We start from the raw sequence: 21,758 nt of genomic DNA on the forward strand, positions 1-21,758 counted from the left end.
CCATAAATTGTAGGATCTTCAGTAAGTTACTTCACTTCCCTGTGCCTACTTCCCGTGACTTACAAAATGGAGTTAACAATAGTATCTATACCAAGGGTAATTTTGAAGGTTTTTAAAAAAGATTTTATTTATTTATTTATTTATTTATGAAAAAGAGCGAGAACTCACACATGAGCAGGGGAAGGGGCAGAGAGAGAGAGAGAATCTCAAGCAGACTCCATGCTACACGGGCCTTGACCTCAGGATAATGAGCTGAAATCAAGAATTGGTCACTCAACCGACTGAGCCACTCAGTTGTCCCACTAAGGGTTATTTTGAAGGTTAAATGAGTTACAGATTTATATGCAAAACCTGGAGAACCCTTGAATTTCATATTTCTATTAGCATCATTATCATTATCAGATCCCTCTCTCATGTCCTCCTTTAAAATAAAATCAAAGGTAGTAACACCTAAACAAACAAACAGTGAGAACCGGAAACTAAATGAAAATGAGGGAGATAAAAACAGCAATGGAACCAAACAGCGCGTCTCTAAGCTTCTCAAGGAGACAAAGAAGGAGACCCGCAAGCTCCACGTCTTGTCGTTTCTAATTGCCCACGGTGCACTAATGAGTCAGGAAAAGCATCCCTCAAACTCTCAGAAATGCAGGGATCTGTATCTAATGCATATTAAGCAAAGTAATAAAACACGTCCTTAAATGCGATTTAACAAAACTGAAGAGGTTTCTTCAGTTGGTTTGCTCTTGCTGAAATCTGACGGTATCAATCAATAAAAGCTGCTGAATTTGGGCAAAGCACAGGGTAACAGGTCCGGATCCTGGAGCTTTTAGGTGCCTGGCTGCATTCGTGAGAAAGCTCAGAGAAGCCTGAGCATTTTAAGGGACTGTGTAGCACAAAGCAGCCTTCACAAATGAAGGGTTTCTGACAAGAGCTGAATAAAAATAAATAAATAAATAAATAAAGTCAGGTTTGAGGTCTTGTGTGAAGATGGAGAAAAAAGAATTAAAAAACAAACAAACAAAAAAAAAACCTCTGCTCATTATATCACCCTGGTAAGAATTAAATCTCAATAGCCACTACATGTTGTTAAGACTGACAAGGCAGTGTGTACAAGGAAAAAAAAAAAGGAAAGATAAAATGTACAGTTCATTCGAAACCCAGGGGAGGAACAGAAACAGAAAGAACTGTGAAGACCTGGGAACTGAGCTGAGAGGTTCAGCTCATCCGTCTCCCCATCCGTCTCCCCTCCTGTGGACACTCAGGCCCTGGGGGGAGCAGACGCTGATCCTGCTGCCACCTGGCCTCCCTGCAGCGTGGAGATCTCTAAGGCTGAGAAAAGTCTCCTACCTAAAACTTAAAAAAAAAAATTGACATGGGGAGCACCTTGAAGGCAGACCACGTTTGGGAGTTTGGAGGATTAAGACAAACCTTTTCTCAAGGAGGGGCTGGTGTTAACGCCTCTTCCCTTCAGTCATCTCTGCATGGCCTGTTCGGGCAGCTGGGGGTTCTGCAAACACCTCTGGGAGGAGATCGACTTCAGGATTTAAAAGAGCAGGGGCTGTTTTCTCACCACGGTATCCACGATGACTTGCACAGAGTTGGAGCTTAATAAACATTTATTGAATGAATACGTAAATTAGCAAATGAACCCCAGAAAAGCCCATTGCCAGCAGCACTCTTGGTAGACAAACAGGAATGAGAAGCTAGGGACAGGAACTTAAATATCCACCATGATTATAGAAATTAAAAGTGTGTATATGTGACTTTGTATTTCCCAAAATCAGCCACGAAAGCAGAAAGTTAAAGGGGAAATGGTGCAAAGATAGAATTTTCGTAATCAAGGTACTGGATACATAGATTAAATACAGCTCATGCAATAGAGTGTTAGACTCTGGAACTCTATGGTTCAAATAGAAAAATACACATGCTGTATTGTTAAACAACAACAAAAAAATAGTTTGCAACAGTAGATGAGGTATGACTTCAAATTTGAAAATTGCTAAATATTTTCTGTGTATTTTTCTTATGAAAGATGCCAGAAATGTTAAACAGTGCTTATCTCTGGATAGTGAGATTATCATTGCCCTCATATTTTTTTTTAAGATTTTATTCATTTATTCATGAGAGACACAGAGAGAGAGGGGGAGGCAGAGACACAGGCAGAGGGAGAAGCAGGCTCCACGCAGGGAGCCCGACGTGGGACTCGATCCTGGGACCCCCAGGGTCACACCCTGGACTGAAGGTGACGCAAAACTGCTGAGCCACCCGGGCTGCCTCTATTCATTGTTCTTAATACTGTCTTTAGCTAATGAAGCTCCCCTCCCTCGAACTACCTTTATAATCGGGAGAGTAATACAGTGATTTAAAGATAAAAATAAATCACTCTTGCTGCAGCCAAATGGTCTGTATCTTATTCTAATCCTGCCTAGGGAACCTTTAGGAAGTTAATTACACTCTCTCACCCCCACTTCCCTTCCTTGGAAAATACAGCTACTAATATTGATATGTGGCCTTTCAATTGTATAAGGCAGCTGCGTGGATGCAGTGGGGGTAATGCATTAGAGAGCATTTTGCAAATTGCAGACTACCTCAAACATAAAACACGGCAGATGGGGCTAGGCATCGGGATGAGGAGGAAAGGGAGGGAAAAGGGTGAGTGTGCAGAGAAAGGGAAGGGGTGCCTGGGTGGCTCAGTCAGCTCAGCTTTGGACTCCTGCCTGATTCCAGCTCAGATCAGGATCTCAAGGTCTCAGGATCGAGCTCCATCTAGGGCTGTGAGCTGAGTGCAGAGCCTGCTTGAGAGTCTCTCTCTCTCCCTCTGCCCCTCTCCCTGCTCCTGCACTTTCTCCCGAAGGAAGAAGAAGAAGAAGAAGAAGAAGAAGAAGAAGAAGAAGAAGAAGAAGAAGAAGAAGAAGAAGAAGAAGAAAGAAGAAGGAGAAGGAGAAGAAGAAGAAAAGAAAGGAGAAGGAGAAGGAGAAGGAGAAGGAGGAGAAGACAGCCAGTGGTAATATCTGGAGACATCATTAGAAGATTCTTTTACAGGAACTGTAAATTTTTGCATTATCGAATTGGGGAAATTATAAAGTATTAGTTCCAAGACGCTTTCATTCCTGCCAAAGTTATGCACGAATGGCATGTGGGGCCCCAAAAGAATTAGGCTGAGTCTCTGGCTGTTGTTGCTTTGTGCAGAGAATTTCAGTGAGAGAAAATACATTCCCTCACCTCCCACCCCCCTCCGCACACACTCTGAGCTTATGTGACTCGTGGATATGGGGTAGTGATTGAACTGATAAATAATCTTCAGTTAACTTCCCAAATTAAGCCCTGACTAAAAAAAGAAAACAGAAATAAAAACAAAGCCCAGCTTATCCTAACAACTTCTTCCCAATTCCGTAACGTGCTCTGTGTCCTCTGGATCCAGTTAGTTTCTCCTGTTGAGGCTCGGTGTCCTCGTTAGTTATGTAGGGAGTGTCAGCTAAATCATCCCAAATGCTTTTTTGAGCAGCAAAATCTGGAATCTCAGATTCCAGTGCTATATAATTATGGTCTTCCCTTTCTGCACATCTGTAAAGTCGGGAATCAGAGGGAAATGATCACTTTTCCAGTGACACAGACATTCCATTGGCTGCTACGTTGATAAATCCCGCTCCCTGCTTGCTGGTTTGGCCGACACGTTATAATATAATGACGTTACTCTATTTGACCTTGGGAAAGTTATTTAATCTTTATGAGCTTCAGTTTCTTCCTTTGCAATCTGGGAATAAAGGGGATACCTACTTAGGGTCGTTGTGGAGTCATATGAGACACTCTACATAGAATGGTTAGGACAGCGTCCCCCACAACCTACACACAGAGTCTCAATTAGATGGGTGTCCTTGACCTGATAACTTTTTAATTTTTTCCTATTTCTTTAAACTGAGCACACAAATCATGAGAAGACTCCCCTCGAAAGATAGAGTTTGACTCAGAGACCTATTTCTTGATGTAAAACTCTGTCCATGGACCCATACAATCTAAAGGGTGCCATGTTCTTCCAGTAAATCTCAAGTAGCTAAAAAGGTTATTATCCTTGAACCTAGATTTGGCTTCACGGGAGCACACAAAAGCTACATTTACATTCAAGCTGCAAACTAAATAAAATAAACCCAAGTTAAGGTATTATATTTTTACAAAAGGATAAATAGAGCATTTTATTAACACTTTTTCTTTTTGCAGCAACAAAATGGTAGTCCACATCTTCTCATTCAACACAACAAAAGCTATGATCACATTAGATCACTTTGAGACACAAAGCAAAGGATGTTTTTATTTTCTTAAGGTCAGGGATGGTTTGCATCTTTAAAACAAATGTCATGTTTTCTATTTGCAGTAGCAGGGCTTCCGGTCACTAGCACAATACAATGAACAGATCAAATATCCAGAATAGACAAATACACCAATGATATTTTGCATTGAATTGGGAAATGCATTATTATCATTTAGAACATTATAAAGAGGTCTGATGTTAACTTTTCAAAAGAAAAAAAAAATCATTCCAACCACCCAGACAGCTACCACAAGCAAAATGAAGGTAATATACAGACAGGAAATTGTATGCATTGCACTTATTGCTTGGAACACAAATGTTGCAATTCCTGTTGAGATATATTAAGAAATGACAAGCAAAATGCCTCTGCCCCATCTAAAATTCTAGACTCTATGAAAGTAGAAATTGCAGTCCCCTAACCCAACATTAGGTGTATGCTATTTTTGGTTTTTTTGTGAAGATTGTTTACTATGTTTTTGTGTATGGATATGTATAAGATATACAGATATATATAGATATAATTTTAATATAATTTATTGTCCTATATATTTAAGACAAATATCTTTTAAATGGGACTTTAAATAATAAAATTGTCTACTTACAATAGCTCTATTAAGTTTATCTTTTCATATTATATATAGCTCTGTGGCACAAGTTCCATATAGTATTTAGGAAGAAGAATATCTAAACCATTTTCTATTTCTTTTGTTGTTAATATTGCATTTTAAGGGCTATATCTCCATAGTAAATTTATTAGATTCTTTATGGTGTATGCATCTTTTTTTTTTCTAATGCAAGTTACAACCAGTACAAAGTTGTAATAAAAAATACATTAAAGTCTATTTACTTTTTAAATATTTTTTTGCAAAAAAGTTATGTGATATGCTACATGAAAAGTCAGGTTTTTGTTGAAATGTGAAGTGTTTTATACTGTTAGGTAAATGAATGGAAGAACATGAAGCATACCCCTCACTTTACAAGTTCTCTTTCACAGATATAAGTATATGTGCACGAGCATTTCATATAAAACACTGCAAGATATTTCTTTTCAGAACCAACAAAATATTTCACATTATGTAATGACAATAATTATTTAGTACACCTTGCTAGTTGCTAGCCCACAATAGTCTTCTCTATTTGAGAGATATATCAACTCCGTAATTTATATTCAATAAATGTTGCACACACCTGATGCAGCCAACATGACATCTTCAGGTTTCTTAACAGGATTTCTGCATGATATCTTGCAATACAGTGTAACAAATATATAAGTGCATTTTGCATGATCAAGTAGCTTTGGCTTCCTAACCTTTGTAGGATGGGATGTGCCAACTGTTTTAGTTGTGCTTTATTAAATGGTGATGAGTTTTAGCTCATATGAATCCAATGAGTAACTACTCGCTTCTACAATTTTGACCAGTCAACCTTTAAATCACAAACGCAAAAATGGATGACCTGAATGGAAATGGTGGCATTTCACAACTTCTACAGATTGCACTTGATGGTAACTTCATGAGTTTGTTTTGATTCATTTTTACAGCAAGACTTGCCTGGTTGATATGTTTATGTGTTTACACCACTTTTTTTTTTTTAATTTTTGTGCAATCACAATTAATTTAATCACAAACACTAAAAATAAATCCAGCAATTAGCTTTGTTATGAATAATCATTTCGGTCCTTATAGGTGTATGAGTCTTGTACTTCTTCTTGTACAAATTCCTCTTTCTTTTCCCAACCATTGGGCCAACCTCCATTGGCCTGTGTTGTGGCCCCATAAGACTTGGTAGTACCATAATTTATATAATTCTGAGTAATGTCCCCTGTTTCTTCATCAAGCTCATCTTCATGGATAAATCCACACTTTTCTTCACTTGTTTCCTCAGGGTCTGCCCAGGGTTGCTTCTCTCCTGAGGCAAATATTGCATAAAATATAACTCCGCCGTAGTGGACCAAGGCAGCGATCAGGAAAACATACTGCCACTCTTCACGTGACTGCAGTGACAAAAAGTGGCACTGTGAAAACCAACTCCCCTTGTTTGACAAGCATAACCTCTTCTTTGAATGCTCCACCATCACACTTTTCATACAATGTTATCTTTAGGGGAAAACCCTGTTCTGAATATATAAAGCAAATACTGTCATAAAAACCTTCCATAATCCTACAACTTTCATTAATTAAATTTCTTTAAATCTCAGGTTCTGAAATAAAACTCCAAGTAAAACTCTGTGGTCGGCTCATTTTTAAAATGCCCATAATCTCTCTTTTAATTTCCATTGATTGATATATATTTTTTCCTCCTACTTCTTTTGTTTATTTACTTTGGGTGAACACGAATTGTGAAGCTCTACCTATAAGGACAAATAGCTAATAATAATATCCTTCCATTGATGACTGCAGAGTCTGAATTGACATTTCCAAATTAGCTCCAAAAACTTCTACTTGGGTGTTCTAATAAGCTAAGAGAAAAAAGGTTTGCTGTTACTGTTTTACCACACAGCAAAACTACAAGAAATATTAAAAGGTGTTGAAAAGTGCTTATTGGTTGGGAAAGAAGACTTCCTTGGAGTTCTTAGAGATTTTCTTGTGAGTCTCAATTATCTTCCTTACTCAGAGATTTGGTGGCTGGAACTCAGAGATGGCCCAAACAGAACAGAGTAACCCTTCTCTACCACGAGACAGTTCACAAAACTGAGCATTTCTTTTGCTTCATCTTACCTTATTCTTTGTCATTGCACCAACAATTATAGGACAAACCATTCCTGACAATGTGCCAACACCATTTGAAATGCCCATTAAGATACTGGCATATCTCGGAGCAATATCCAAGTGGTTAACATTGAAACCTGAAATAGACACAACAGCTTAAAGTCAGAGAATCCTAAACCCCTTACAAGTGGGTGATTGTGGAATATTCTCTACCACATTCACCACCCTCCTCAGAAGGTACCAGATATGCAGCATGTGCACGGTAAGTACTTTTTGATAATTTAGCTCAGGGATATGATTAGAGCAGAATGCAGTATGGTTTCTTATCCAGTACTTAATATGTGATGCTCAAATCACAGAGAAATGTTTTCTTAAAAAAAAAAGAAGAAGAAGAAGAGTAAGCAGGAAAAAAAAAGGGGTAGCAATAAATCCAAATATCCAGCAAAAATAAGGACATTACATGTATAAATTTTAAAACATGTATCTTACCAGAAATAGCAAATCCACTGAATCCCACCGCAAGTACCAAGAATGAGATAGCTACCCCTCTGGTATGAGAATAGCCAACCACCAGAAGCAGTGTTGCTTCCATGCCAAAACCTTCAGGAACAAACAAATGGAAACACTTAGAAATTTGTGGGCATTTTTCCAGTGAGCCAAAACTGCTGAGACTGCTTATGCTCATCTGACCTAGCAAACCTCTTCCAGGAGTAGATCTTAAAAGCAATAATAACAGGAGCATCTGGAGGGCTCAGTCGGTTAAGCTTCCAACTCTTGATTTCAGCTCAGGTCATGATCTCTAGGTGGTGAGATCAAGCCCTGCATGGCCTTGCACTCTATGCTCAGCAGGAAGTCTGCTCAAGGTTCTCTCTCCCCCTTTCCCTCTGCCTCTCCCCTCCTTCTAAAGTAAATAAATAAGATCTTTAAATACGAATAATAACAATCATAATCTACACATAGAGATTACCAAATCCTTCCATTTTAATAAAATCATTGAAAACAACCTTAAGTTTCCATGGTGAGCAGGGACGAGTTGGTTATAAAGTTATTTAACACCAGGAGTTATGAAAATTGGAAGATAGAGAAATGATTATAAATGAACAATGAAGACACAAGTTTAGCTGCATCTCTGGCATGCACAGTAGAAGTTACTCACTCACATAGGTCAGCACTTTGTGAGCCAAAATCATGTCCTTCACGTTATGTACTTACCACCACAATTCATGATCTTTCTCACTGTAGTAGTTGAAAGAATTTGCTTGCTTCTTAGAAAATCCGCAATCTGCCCTCCAATGGGCACAATAATTGTCATTACTAAGTGTGGCACAGCAGATAGCATGCCAACCTGAAGAAAAAGAAAAAGAGGAAAAAGAAAAAAAAATGGTCTTGGTTTTTTGAATCCATCCTAAATTCTTCATGGAAAAAGAGAGAAAAAAGTACTATCTCCAAATGACCACTTACTTATTCCTAGAATAAGCAATAATATCCACAGAAATAAATGAGAAAAGCTAAGTATGTTTACTTTTTATCTTTTAGAAGAGAATACTTTTTTCCATGTAATAAGTCAGTAAATTTTGAGTTTATGAATAAACTGTCCTGAATCTTAACACAGAATGATTCACATTTATCCCATTTTATATTCTTAAATACGTTTGCAAAAATTCATCATTAGTGAGTGAGAGACAGAGACTGAGTCAGAGGGACAAGAAATATATTTGACAAGCCTTGAAGAGGCTGTATTTTTAACTTTATTTTTTTAATTTTTAAGCAGGCTAAAAACCTTAACTGGATCTTAAATATGTATCTCTTATAAGTTTTATATTTAGTTTCTAAGTTAAATTAACCCAGAAAATGCAGATCAGTTCTTCAATTTTAGGTATTTTCTGTCAAATATCAGTATTTGGATACATTGTCACACAGTGGTATAAAGTCTCTGTATTAATTTCATACGAAAAAGCTCAACTTAACATCTAACCTACCAGCATCAATTCAACACACACTTTTTGGGCAATAATTATGTGTAAGACACTCCTCTAGGCATCATGAAGGTAGGAAATATGAATAAAATGCATTTTTAACTGTGTAAATAGACTTAGGTTTTGAACATAGACATCTAAGGAAGTTTTTAATTCCTAAGTGTAATTAGAAGTACAGTTCCTGGCAAATTAGAAGTACTGGGAAAATGTATTATTTGTATATAAAAATGTCTTCCAAATTAGATTATTGAAGGTTTGAGACAGATTGCTTGATTTTACAATGGCATGCAGCATGGTGCCATGCCCCTGGAGCTGAGCTTTTACCACAATTAATTAAGTAAGTGAATGACTCCTAAGTAGCTTACACGTCTCAGTTATGTAATTCTCTCCCTTTTATCCTGATGAAAGTTTATTATATTATTACTCTCTTGTATTGATGAATAAAGTCTAATTTAAAAATGATTTCCAGGACCAAATATTGAGCCATTTTTACCTGAGTCCAAAAACGGGGCTTTTGACCACTATGCTTAGCTCTACCACCATGTGAGAAAGAAAAATCAAATAAAACCAGATAATGCATGTGAATGTTCTTGATTTAGTTCAAAACCTGGTATTTAGTATAGGCTCACCAAATGTGAGCTAAGTAAAAGTATGAGGTAAACTGACATTGCTTTTCAGAATAGCGTCTTGAAAGAGCAGAGTGAGTGGTTCTTCATTCTTAACTATAGAAGATCTCTTTAAAGCAATCAATCTGTAGAAAGAAACCATCAGACAAGAAAATATCCTGAAATATGCCATGTTAGGATTTGTGTGGAATTGCATATCGTGCATTTGATAGAGGCAAAGAAAGCCTGAGAATGACCTGCGTTTCCTAAGTCCACAAACTGGCCTGCATCTTGACTCAGTGTTTGAGATATCTGAAAAGTTCATAAATCGAACATACTTTGCTATTCACTGTCTACTCACATAGAAATTTTAATTCCTTTGGGTAAATGAAGAATAAAAGTATGATTATTAGTTATCACTTCCAACGAAACACAATGGGAACTGCAAGGAGCTAACAATCTGGAAGTTAAAGAGACAGACGTTGGGAATATTCTAGCCCACTGACTTAATACTTGCAGTACTGAATCTCCCATGTCCCTAAGCAATATGTGGACATATTCGAATGGGATCTCATCAGGATCAAGTTGCAGAACTTTATGAGTTATTCAACTATCTTCTTAGCTTTTGGTGACTTATCACTTGTGATCACATGTGATCAGAATGCTCAAGACTTTTGGGGAGAATCATCATCTATGATAATCACACAGTACTTTGCTCATTATCTTAAGGTTTTACAAGAGTTAGGCTAAGTGTGTGGAGCCTATAACTGATGGACTCTTCATAGAAACTCTAGGTCATTAGACTTTGTGCACCCTCCTCTTTGCTTCTCTGGGTCACACTCTGCATTTCCTCTTTCCCCACCCGTGTCACATTCTGTTTAGAAATTGGCAGGCTGTTATGCAACAAAGAGAAGCCTCTCAATATTTCTCTTCTGCCCCTAAATGTAAAGCTCAGAAGAATTGAATGCCTTCTCTCATTTGGTTGTCTCTTGTAACCTCTCAAAGTGCCGGTTTATCCAAGGTCATTTGATAGGTCATTTTAAAAAGGCTAAAAATGTTTCTTTATAAGTATTATACATATAGATATTATATTAATATATTTATTATAATTTATATAATTTTTAAGTTACACAAAATATTAAAATATAATTTCTATGTTATATAGAGAGATAGATAGACACACACATCCCTCTGTATATATTTCTGCTTTAACTGGGTCAGTCTACCTGAAATGAAGATTGTGCTTTAGTCTGCAGGATACTCAATTTAAGGTTGGAGAGAACCATCCCCCATTTAAATATTTTAGTTTGCTTACACTTTGCCGCAGTTCTGAAAGAGGGCATTAATACCATTATTTATAGAAAAGAAAATCAAAGCTGGCAATTATTCAAAAGCCAGCCCCAGGCTACATATTAATAGTCTATTATAGAGCTTGGATTCGGAGCCATGCCAGCCTGGATCCAAAGCCCCTGCTCTATTTCCTTTACTACTTCCTTTATACGTTTTTCAAGTAAGTCAGTGATTTTTTTTTTTTTAACCAGTATAATCAAAATCTTCAAGCCAATCTGCGTGTGCGGAATATATCTACAATTGTAGTTAAAAATATAACAAGTGAATCAAAACAACCCATCTGGTTATTATATTTGTTTTTTGTGAAATATCATTGCTTTTACTCAAGCATTTTCAATTAAGTGGAGCTACAGGGTCAGAATGGCCACACAGTTTCATTAACATCGGTTGGCTCCTTCACTTCCCCCCTATGAGACCTGACTTTATTAATAGCCTCTCAGTGTCATATTTGTCCTAGATTATGAAAATGGACTCACACCTCCAGCAGCCTTTGTTGAGAAGTATAACACCTCTCAGAGCTCCCAAAGGCTACCCCGCAATGTTTGATCAGCTCTAGAGAGAAGAGCCCTATGGAAAGCAGCCATTCTTCTCAGGAATGGAGGAAACAGTTTCCTTAGAAACAGGGACTACAAAAGAGCTCTTAGAATAGCTTCTCCTAAACTCAGGTTTTCTTCAATTCCAGGCCTCAGATAGTCTTTCAAGTAGAGACATAATATGAATAGGGAGCCCAGCTGGATGTATGTAATGACATGAAGAGAAATGGCAAGTCCATCGCCAGCACAGACAAGTGTATTCAGTACTCAGCAAAGGGCTTGGCAGAGATGGTATTCAACAAATACTTGCTAAGTGCTTAAATGAATATAGGATCTACCTGAATTTGAATAGCAGAGTAAAGGGAATTGAATCATAAATTAAAGAATCGGGGCTTAACCTGCTTCTGGCATATATTACCCTTGGCCCTTAGGCAATTTAAATACCTTCCCTAGTTTGTTTCTCCATCAACGGAAATGATGAGAGTTATCCAGCTGGTCAACCAAACAAGGTTGTTCATGCATATGAAAGGACCCTGTGAATTCCAAACTCTTCTCTAAATATAAAGTAGTATTTTTATGTTCATCTTATCCTTATAGAAAACCTCAAAATGATCACATCTTCACAACTATGAACAAATGTCTGTAGCGTTTTGCATATTGTGCTGTAACTGGCAACTAATTGCTTTCGTCTATGCCACCAAGCTGTGAACTCCTGAGGACAGGAACCACATTTTTATTTCTGAATCAAACACAAAGCTTCATATATCCTATTCAATAAGTGCTTGTTAAGTGAATAAATTGAATAAATTAAATGCAAGAATGTTTTCAGATTTTTTTTGCTTTCTCAAATCTTTTAGCAAAGACCATTTTTTTTTAGATTTATAGAAAATATTTTTTTTTTTACTTTATTATAGTTAGTATACAATGCTACACTAATTTCAGGTGCAGGACAGAGTGACTTGACAAGTTCATATGCTAACCCGTTGCTCAGGACATGTGTAGCTACCATCTGTCACCATGCAACACTATTACAATATCATTAACTATATTCCCTATACTGTGCCTTTTAGTCCCATGACTTCTTATTGCATAACTGGAACCCTGCATCTCCCGTTCCCTTTCACCCATCTTGCCCACTCCTCATTTCCCACCTGGTTACCTTCTGGTAACCACCAATTTGTTCCCTGTATTGACAGATCTGATTCTGCTTTTCATGTGTTTATTCATTTGGGTTTCTTTTTTTTTTTTATATTCCACCTATGAGTGAATCACATGGTATTTGTCTTTCTCAAAGTCTGACTTATTTAATCTAATAGAATACTCTCTAGGTCCATCTATATTGTTGCAAATGACACAATCTCATCCTTTTTATGGCTGAGTAATATTCCAGCATGTGTACGTGTGTGTATGTGTGTGTCTGTGTGCCCGTGTGTATTACATCTTCCTTATCCATTTGTCTATCAGTCAGGACTACATCAAAATAAAAAGCTTTCACACAGACAAGATAGCCAGACAGATTTTTGAAAGCATTGAAGAAGAGATTGGTAATCAGATAAATACAATTCCATTTCAATAAAATATTTTTTTGTTCACCGTTGCATTGTCTCTGACCTGAGACTTAAAGGAAGCTATGTTTCTTTACAGGAAAAAGACTACAGTCCTGTCCACCCTAATTGAGATATAAACTCCTTGAGGGCAGAAGCGAGGTTGATTTTGTCTGTATTTCCATCAAAAACATGCAGTTTCTAGCATTGCTAGAAATGCAATGCAATTCAGGCAGCTGAATGCAGTAGACACTCAAACACCTTACTTAGTCTCTGTTTCCCAGAAGTTATTTGTTAAGTGGTTAAACACATGAATGAGTAACAAAAAATTTAGAGCATAAAATATTGGCAAAGGAACTTAATATGCCATTGAAGACAAAAATAATGCACTAGTTAAACAAGGATAATTTTTACATACCTTGCTGATTTCAAATCCAAAGACTTCCTCAAAATATGCTGGCTGGCTAATAAGCAGTAAGTAGAAAGTCCAGCTTCTGCAGAAGTTTGCAACAATTATTGCATAGACAGGCATAGATGTAAAAAATTTCCTCCATGGAGTCTTGAATTTCTGAAATCCCAAAAAAAGAGCCATTCTGACCATTTAAAATATTTTCTAACTTAAATAGAAATAATAGGTTCTTTGCATTTTCAGGATGCACATGTTGAGGCATGAGTAGGAGGTAATGAATAGTTAATTGCAACAGTCTAGTTAACCTTAGTTGCATAAATTATTCTTGGAAGAAAAAAAAAGATATTAGTCTCTTCTTCTGATTAAATTGCTCCCATTTGCGAAATGTATAAGATCCTATGTTAATAGAAGCAATTCCAAAAGCACAGATCCTAGCTTCTAAGAATTTATTTATTTATTTATTTATTTATTTATTTATTTATTTATTTATTTATTTTGGGGGGGGCAGTGACAGATGATGCCTCAGCTAACGATCATTGCCGTATCAGTGACCTTGTTGGTATCCAAAATATTTTATCTAAAAATACTGAAAATTCAATATAGTCAGGAGGAGAAAAATAAGAAAAATTAAGAGTGCAATACTCTAGACCCTACTAAAGTTAATAATACCACTGTCTATACATTCTCTTGATAGACCATGGATAGCAATATAAATTCTGTGATGCTAAATTGCCAGGTTCTGTAAAACTTACATGGTATACGGCTGGGTTGAGGTATTTAGCTATTCAACACACCATGGGCACATCACAATTATTTACGATAGTCACCACCTTCTGAATCAACCACTTAAATGTGATTGGCTTATGGTATCCATTTAAGAAATATATCTAGTGTACTTAGAGATCCTGCATATGCCTAAATATAAAGCAAGTATCTTCCTCCAAGACTAAGATTTTTAGACCTGACAATGTCTCTTATACTCTGTTTTTTTAAAAGAAAAAAGATTTTATTTATTTATTTATTTATTTATTTATTTATTTATTTATTTGAGAGAGCACACTAGAGGCACAAGCGGAGAGAGAGGCAGCTGGAGAGGGAGAAGCAGACTCCTCACTGAGTAGGGAGCCCAACGCTGGGTTCAGTCCTAGGACCCCTGGATCATGACCCGGATCATGAGCCGAAGGCAGGTGCTTAACCAACTGAGCCACCCAGGGGCCTGTCTCTCACATTCTCATTTTCTCAAGGACTTTGTTTTGAATGGCAAAATACTGTTTGGCGAATACTGTTTGGTGAAGAAACAATAGCTTGGAATAACTGTTTAATGCTAGCTTGGGATCCCTAACCTAACTAAATTAGTAAAAGGGGAAGCAAACATTTTTCACAGAGATTTGGTAATTATTCCTGGAGGGAGAGCCTCATAATTACTAGTATTGATTGTGACTCTAATCAAGCCTTCCAAGATCACTTTAAAAGTAATGTAGCAGGGATCCCTGGATGGCTCAGCGGTTGAGTGTCTGCCTTTGGCCCAAGGCCTGATCCTGGAGACCCGGGATGGAGTCCCACATCGGTCTCCCTGCAGGGAGCCTGCTTCTCTCTCCGCCTGTGTCTCTGCCTCTCTCTTTGTGTCTCTCACGGATAAATAAATAAAATATTTTAAAAAAATAAAAATAAATAAAAGTAATGTAGGAAGAAGTTATACCATTGGGATCAAAAATATGTATAAGACAAAAGGAAAAACAAAAACAAAAGCATGTCCGAGTAACATATAATAAGTACTGTGGCAAAAAAAAAAAAAAAAAAGTACTGTGGCTTTGAATAAAAATATCCAGTAACAACATCACAGATGGATTCAAAAAGTGCATTTTTAAAATCCTATATACTCTGAGAAAATAATGCCAGATAAATATGCTCATTTCACATTAAATAAAAATTGTTGAATACAGGGATGTCAGCATTGTAGTATTATGTTTGTATAAGAAATAGCTTCAGAATATTATTGAAAGTAAATATCTTTGTCCTGCTGGGAAAATGTTTCCATTTTTCATGAGGGGATCATCTCTACTAAGAACTTTATTCTTCTGGTTGTAAAATACTTCCTCAAATGTAAGATGTTAGTATTTAATTTTATATCTTAAAAAATTGTTCGGGGTCCTGGGAGGGCTTATAGTCCATCTATTCACTGACCTGGTTGTTCACTTCACACGTGTGAACAAAAATTAGGCAAGTTGTTCACTTATGCTTTGTGCATTTTTCTGTATGCTATATTTAATTTTTTTCAGAAAAAAAGACTTAAAAGGCACACAGTCAGCTGCATTGTGTGATCCTTAACTGGATACAGACTCCAAAGAAATAGCTACAAAAGACATAATGAATATAGACTAGGTATTCAAATTAGGACTGGGCACTAGGAGTCTGAATATGATCTAGATATTAGATAATGTCAAGGAATTATTCTTAATTGTTTTAGATATAATAACAGTACTTAGATTGTGAAAGAGTATTTTTATTTTTCTAGAGAGGCATGTGAAGTATTTGTGGGTAGAGTGTTAGGGTATCTCCTCTACTTTGAAATCATTCAGCAATAAGAAAACTGAAGTAAATAAGGCAAGGGGTTGACCACTGCTGCATCTATGCAGTGAACACATGGATGCTCCCGTTACTATGCTTCCTGCTTTGCTGTATATTAAATTTGTTCATAGTAAAAATTTAAAATAACGTATAAGCATTATAACTAAAATATCATCTCATTTTAATTTGGTTTCAAATTACAGGCAAGTATAAAACATCAGTAAGAAGTAAAATATTATGTTTAGAAAAGTGGTAAGGTAAGGAAATGGGGAGTTTGAGACTATCTATGCTCTTTAATAAGCCACCAGCTATTCTTCCCAAGGTCATTTCCAGAAATTGGTTTTCACTTAAACTAAGTTTCTGATTGTTTAAAAAATTCATGCTTGATTTAGATACACAACCTTTCAAGAACTCGTAAATAAAAGAAATATATTTAACTGATGAAAGTATAGTTTGATTGGATTCCTTTGGGTTCGAAATTGAGGCTAAATGCTGAACACAGATCAGCCTATATTTAGTTTCTGCTCACTGTAACCACGGCTGGTGGGAACCAGAGCACGCTGCCAACACCCGCCCCATCCCCACATAACCACTTATTTCCTCAGTAGCCACTGTTGGAAAGAAACTATCAGTCCACGAACAGAAGGAAACAAGAAGGGGGACGTTCTAATCCCAGGCCATAGTGTAAGAATTTTTTTTTTTTTTTTAAGTAATGAAGTTTCACTTCTGAATGATATCCAATGTGAGATTTTTCTTATTCATTAATGGCCTCAACAACAGCAGGTGATAGACATTTTTACCTAGGATGAGATGTCAAAGACAGACCTTTTCTAACAAACTAAGTAGAGAATCAGAGCTGGAATGAGATATAATTAGAAAGAAGGGAGGAGCCTTCAAAAGAAAGAGAAGCATAATGTATAAGAGACACTGGTTCTCCAGCTGTGCATGGTACCTTCCAGCTCTCAGCACAAGGAAACTGAGTTACTATTAGGTGCTGAATTGCTAAACCTGCCTTAAATATTAGTTTTGCTTCCCATTTTTAATGATATCAAATGGCTATTTGTTAATTAATATGTATGATATGTTAATGTCACATAGACGAAAATATTTGCATTGACACAGTTTCTCTGTGTCAAATATTGCAGTTTCTCTTTCTATAGAGCCCCTGCAAGAAATCAAATTAGAATCAGAAAAGGGGTCCATGTTATGTTTTTATGATACTTTATCTTCATAATAAGAATCCTGAAAATGATGAGATTTTATCAGTAACAAGATTGTATTATATTAAGAATATTTTTATGTCAGCTATCTATTACCGACATTCTAATCATTTCATATTTCTTTAACCACATCTAGCATAAATACAAATGTATAACACGTATATTTTACACAATTCAATACACCAAAAAGAGTCTTTTTCATGATTGTATTAGGTGATCTGGCATTTCCTACAGTCTGAAATTAACAACAAATGTTCATTGAATTTGTTTAATTATGGACCATATTGAGCTGTTTATAAAAGCTTATTTAGTTTTATAGTCATAGCTATAGTCCATGGCAAATTTGAAGGTTATTAGGAAAAGATAAAGAAAAAAAAAAAGAAACTATAGGTGGGGGAAGTAGCAATCATTCCTAAGTTAGAAAGTATGGATGGAGGAAAGAAAACAATCATGATTGACACCAAATTGGTTTTGTCGAATAAGGACTCAGATAGCAGTTTGATTGGTCAAAGAGAGGTGAGATGAGGAATAAGAACAGGAATATACACCATAATAAAGTTCTTACTTCCATTGCACCTAAAAGATTTGCACTCTCTCCAATGCTTTCTTCAATGTACCTACGTTCTTCATCTGTAATAGTAGGATGCTTTGCAGGACTCTCATAAGACACCAAAAGCCAAAACATGTACCAAATCATTCCAAAGCTCCCTGCAAGGAAGAGTTCAAAAGGAGAAAGTCAAAAATCTATAAGTGCCCCCATTTAACTGTCATTTGCTGGAATAAAAATTACAGGAATCTTACGACAAACACATTCTACAGAATGCAAATTGCAGTTTATGCTTCTCCATTGACTTCAGCCAGTTGTTGTGCTATGCTACTAAACTTCAAGTTTCAATAAATAAATAAATAAATAAATAAACTTCAAGCTTCCTGAAGGCTAGTCCTGGAGTTTTATCTCTTTGTCTCCAATAACGCGGACACACAGCCCTGGATAATTATTGAATGGTATGGTTTGGAACGTGTTCATACGACCGACAAACATTTGCTGAGCACTTATTATTCCAGCCACTCTGCTAAGTGAGAGGAATATGGTGAACTAGACAAAACTCCTGTCTTCAAGGAATTTTACAAAGGGTGAGTCATTTTCTTATTTGCCTTCCTTGAATATATGAGAAGGCAAAAAGAAATACTCATTTTTCTCATTTTTCTCTCCACAAAAAGAAATACTCATTCTCTTTCTTGTTAGCGCTTCCAGATTTAATAGTAAACAGACTATTAAATAAAATCTAGTTTATTGTAACCTGGGTGGTTATCATTCCTTAAAAAATGGGGAGGTAATTCTCTGAGGTAATTCATGTAGTAAGATCTAACACTTTATGTGACTATATGCCATTATTATTTTCAGTATATAATATTACCTATTGATCATTCTCTGGGCAAATGAAAGCTATAAATTCTAACACAGTAGACTGTTTGCAAGTTCTTTTGCATCTCTTTTTTTATTTAGCACTCTCGCAATTTAAACATGCCCTTATTGAGTAATGTAAATCTAAAGTATTAATAAAAGAAAGAATTTCAAGGGATTTATTCTTGTTTCCCATTTTTGGCCTCTACTCTTCTTTATCCCTGGGGTAACAGTCTAAATGCTTTTGATCTCTATAATACTTTTTTCTTGCTTGTTCGATCTCTAAGAATTATTTCTTAATACCACAGATTTTGATGTGTCATACTCCTTTTCACTACCAAACAGGATAGCAAACATAAATAGGGGTTAGATAGTACGTGAAAATTTGGGATAAGTGTAGTGGTTATGGAGTATAGCTCTCCCAGATTCAATTCCTGGCTGTGTCACTCATTAGCTACATGCTCCAGTCAGTGACTGAATCTCTGTAAATCTCCACTATAAAATGAGACAATTTCTTTTTTATAAGATTGTGGCAAAGAAGAGTTTAAGGAGATAATGTATGAAGCAACTAGCATGGTGAATGGCGCAAAATAAGCACTCGATAAATGAAAGCTCCTGCAATTCAGTAGTAATTATCATTACCGCTAACTAAAAGCATCTGAAGTGCCAGACATTCAGCTAATTGCTAAATATGCATTATCTTTTTTTAACATAAGACACTATACAGTCCTTATCTTATTAATTTGAAAAATATTAGTGTTGAATGTGTAGCTCAAAGACCTAATTTTTTGTTATACGCAGAAAGTAAGCAAGTACTATGGGGATGTGATTTTTTCAGATTATCTAATATTTAAACTTTGTATCATTCAATGGTAAATATTAAATGAGATACAACTTGACATAATGAGATTGATTTTCATGAGTGCTTTGTGGAAGTTAATACTTTAAAGAAAAGATTATTTATTTTGGGAGAGAAAGAGCATGTGCGTGCACACCACACACATGAGCAGGAGGAGGGGCAGAGGAAGAGGGAAAGCAGACTTGCCTCTGAGCAGGGAGCCTGACTCTGCTAAATCTCAGGATCATGACCTGAGATCATGATCTGAGCCAAAACCATGAGTAGATGCTTAACTGACGAGCAACCCAGGCACCCATGAAAATTAATATTCTTACTTTAAAGTCACATTAATTTTCAATTAATTAATGGAATCAATTAGGGCACAAATCAGGGGATTTAATTGCCCAGCATCCCAACGTGTACTGTACACTCTATACCCATTTGCTTTAAACTTCTTTGAATTATGGACTCTTGAAAATCTAGTGAAAGACATGGATTAAAATCTAATAAAAATATCTCCCCAGGAAAAAAATGTATAAATGGATGTATGGCTTATAATTTTGGACATTCATTAATCTAAAACCCATCCATGGCTTTTGAACCAGAATAAGAGCTCCTGCTATAAAGTATATTTAATAATATTCTGCAAACATAAGAATTTGCTCTGATGAGAACATTTTGAAATGGGAATGGATCATGTCAAATTCGGAAGCATCCAGATACTGTTCGGTCCTACCTCATGACTTCATTAATATTTCACATTCTCCTGCCCACATCCAAAGACGTTATTAATCAGTGACATCAGTTGGAATCCAGCTCTCTTATATTTCTCTTTTTCTCATGGCTAAAAAAAGGTCTCCTAGAGAGAGATTTTAGGGGTACTCTCAAGTGGTAAGCTTTCTGGTTCTGGTTAAAAAGTGATCAGAAAGAGACTTCGGACTTAGGGTTTCTTGGCCTTTTTAATTTCTGCTTGAGGGTTTCATCTTATTGAATCCTGGAGTCATGAGGACTCAACTGTGCTGTTGCTGCAGGTGACTATTAATATTTTGTCCCAAAAGTGAACTGTTGCATTTGCGCTACTATTGCCTTCCAGCTTCCTATCTCTATCCAGTCTTGACAAAGTTGGGGAAATAAATGAGGAGGTAGTAGCAAAGAGGTGCTGCGTAGCTCTTTCCTCTTAATTGGCTATGAAGCAAGAGCTAATTTATTTTTTTTCTTCATAATAGAGGACAATATATGAAATATATCACAAAGTTTCCACCAGCAATATAGTTCCTTTTTGAAATAAATAACAAAGTAGGGAGAATCATAGAAATAGAACATTTTTCTTGATCTTCTCAAAATATAAGGAAAGGATTCTTTAAGGAAAAAAAATGTGAGTAAATGCAGAAGTACATCCAGTGATCTATGTCACTGTTTTAGTTTATACCCATTTCTTTTAACTTTACTGCAGATATGCCACATACCATAGACATAGAATACTGAAGACCAACCAGTATACTGCACAAGAATGCCAGCTAAAGGCATTGCAATTACAGCTCCAGCATATGAGCCTAAAGTAAAAGGGAGAGTGGGAAGTAGGTAAGTGAAATAAACAGAAATTCTTGACTTCTTTTCACGTTTCTTGGCAGGCTCTCACAAACACACACTTACACACTCAGGTGCATGCACACTCACGCCTCTATATCTCCAAATACATATATATGTCTATATACATAACCAGTGATACAGGACTACACTAGTGGATATGACCTACTTACCCAAGACACAAAGAGATCTAAAAATAACAAGACTATAATAAAAAAAATAAATTTCAAGGACTCTTATAAAAATTATTCACAAATATCTGAAAACTTAGATTGGATGAATGCCTTGAAAAATACAAAACATGGAAGAAAGAAATAGAGGATTTATGGAGACCAATGAGAATTAAATAAATTGAAATGGTAGTCAAATGCCTTTCCACACACACGTACACACACACACACACACACACACAAGCACACACACCAAATAGTTTTACAGGTAAGCTTTATCAACTTTCAGTTCTTATCTAAGTTATTCCTAAACGTTCATCCAGCATAACTATAACTGCATGCAGTACTCACCACAAAAGGAAGTGGTTGCCAATCTACTCCTCTCTAGAGGAGGAGCCCATTTACTCCAAATCCCATGACATGCTGGGTAGGTGACGCCCTGTGACGGGGAAGACGCACATCACCATTTAGGATACAGGGTCACGGAAAAATAAGCACATTCCCTTCTACGATGCTGTCTACTTAGAATAGGTACAAGG

At 36.4% G+C, this 21,758-nt stretch overlaps 1 protein-coding gene across 1 annotated transcript in view; it reads right to left on the reverse strand.

Moving 5' to 3' along the window:
• Positions 1 to 4,161: 4,161 nt before the first annotated feature.
• The window catches only part of SLC17A6 (solute carrier family 17 member 6), a 40,735-nt gene continuing 23,138 nt past the window's right edge, over positions 4,162 to 21,758 (reverse strand). The window contains exons 5-12 of the mRNA XM_041730321.1: positions 21,571 to 21,658; positions 20,929 to 21,015; positions 17,785 to 17,927; positions 13,441 to 13,590; positions 8,227 to 8,359; positions 7,504 to 7,614; positions 7,024 to 7,151; positions 4,162 to 6,299 (exon numbers count right to left, since the gene is read on the reverse strand). Of these exons, the coding sequence (XP_041586255.1) occupies positions 5,964 to 6,299; positions 7,024 to 7,151; positions 7,504 to 7,614; positions 8,227 to 8,359; positions 13,441 to 13,590; positions 17,785 to 17,927; positions 20,929 to 21,015; positions 21,571 to 21,658 (1,176 nt within the window). The 3' untranslated portion in view covers positions 4,162 to 5,963. The remainder of the gene's footprint in view (positions 6,300 to 7,023; positions 7,152 to 7,503; positions 7,615 to 8,226; positions 8,360 to 13,440; positions 13,591 to 17,784; positions 17,928 to 20,928; positions 21,016 to 21,570; positions 21,659 to 21,758) is intronic.

Source organism: Vulpes lagopus, chromosome 15 (assembly GCF_018345385.1).
Source record: "Vulpes lagopus strain Blue_001 chromosome 15, ASM1834538v1, whole genome shotgun sequence".
Classification (NCBI taxonomy): domain Eukaryota; kingdom Metazoa; phylum Chordata; class Mammalia; order Carnivora; family Canidae; genus Vulpes; species Vulpes lagopus.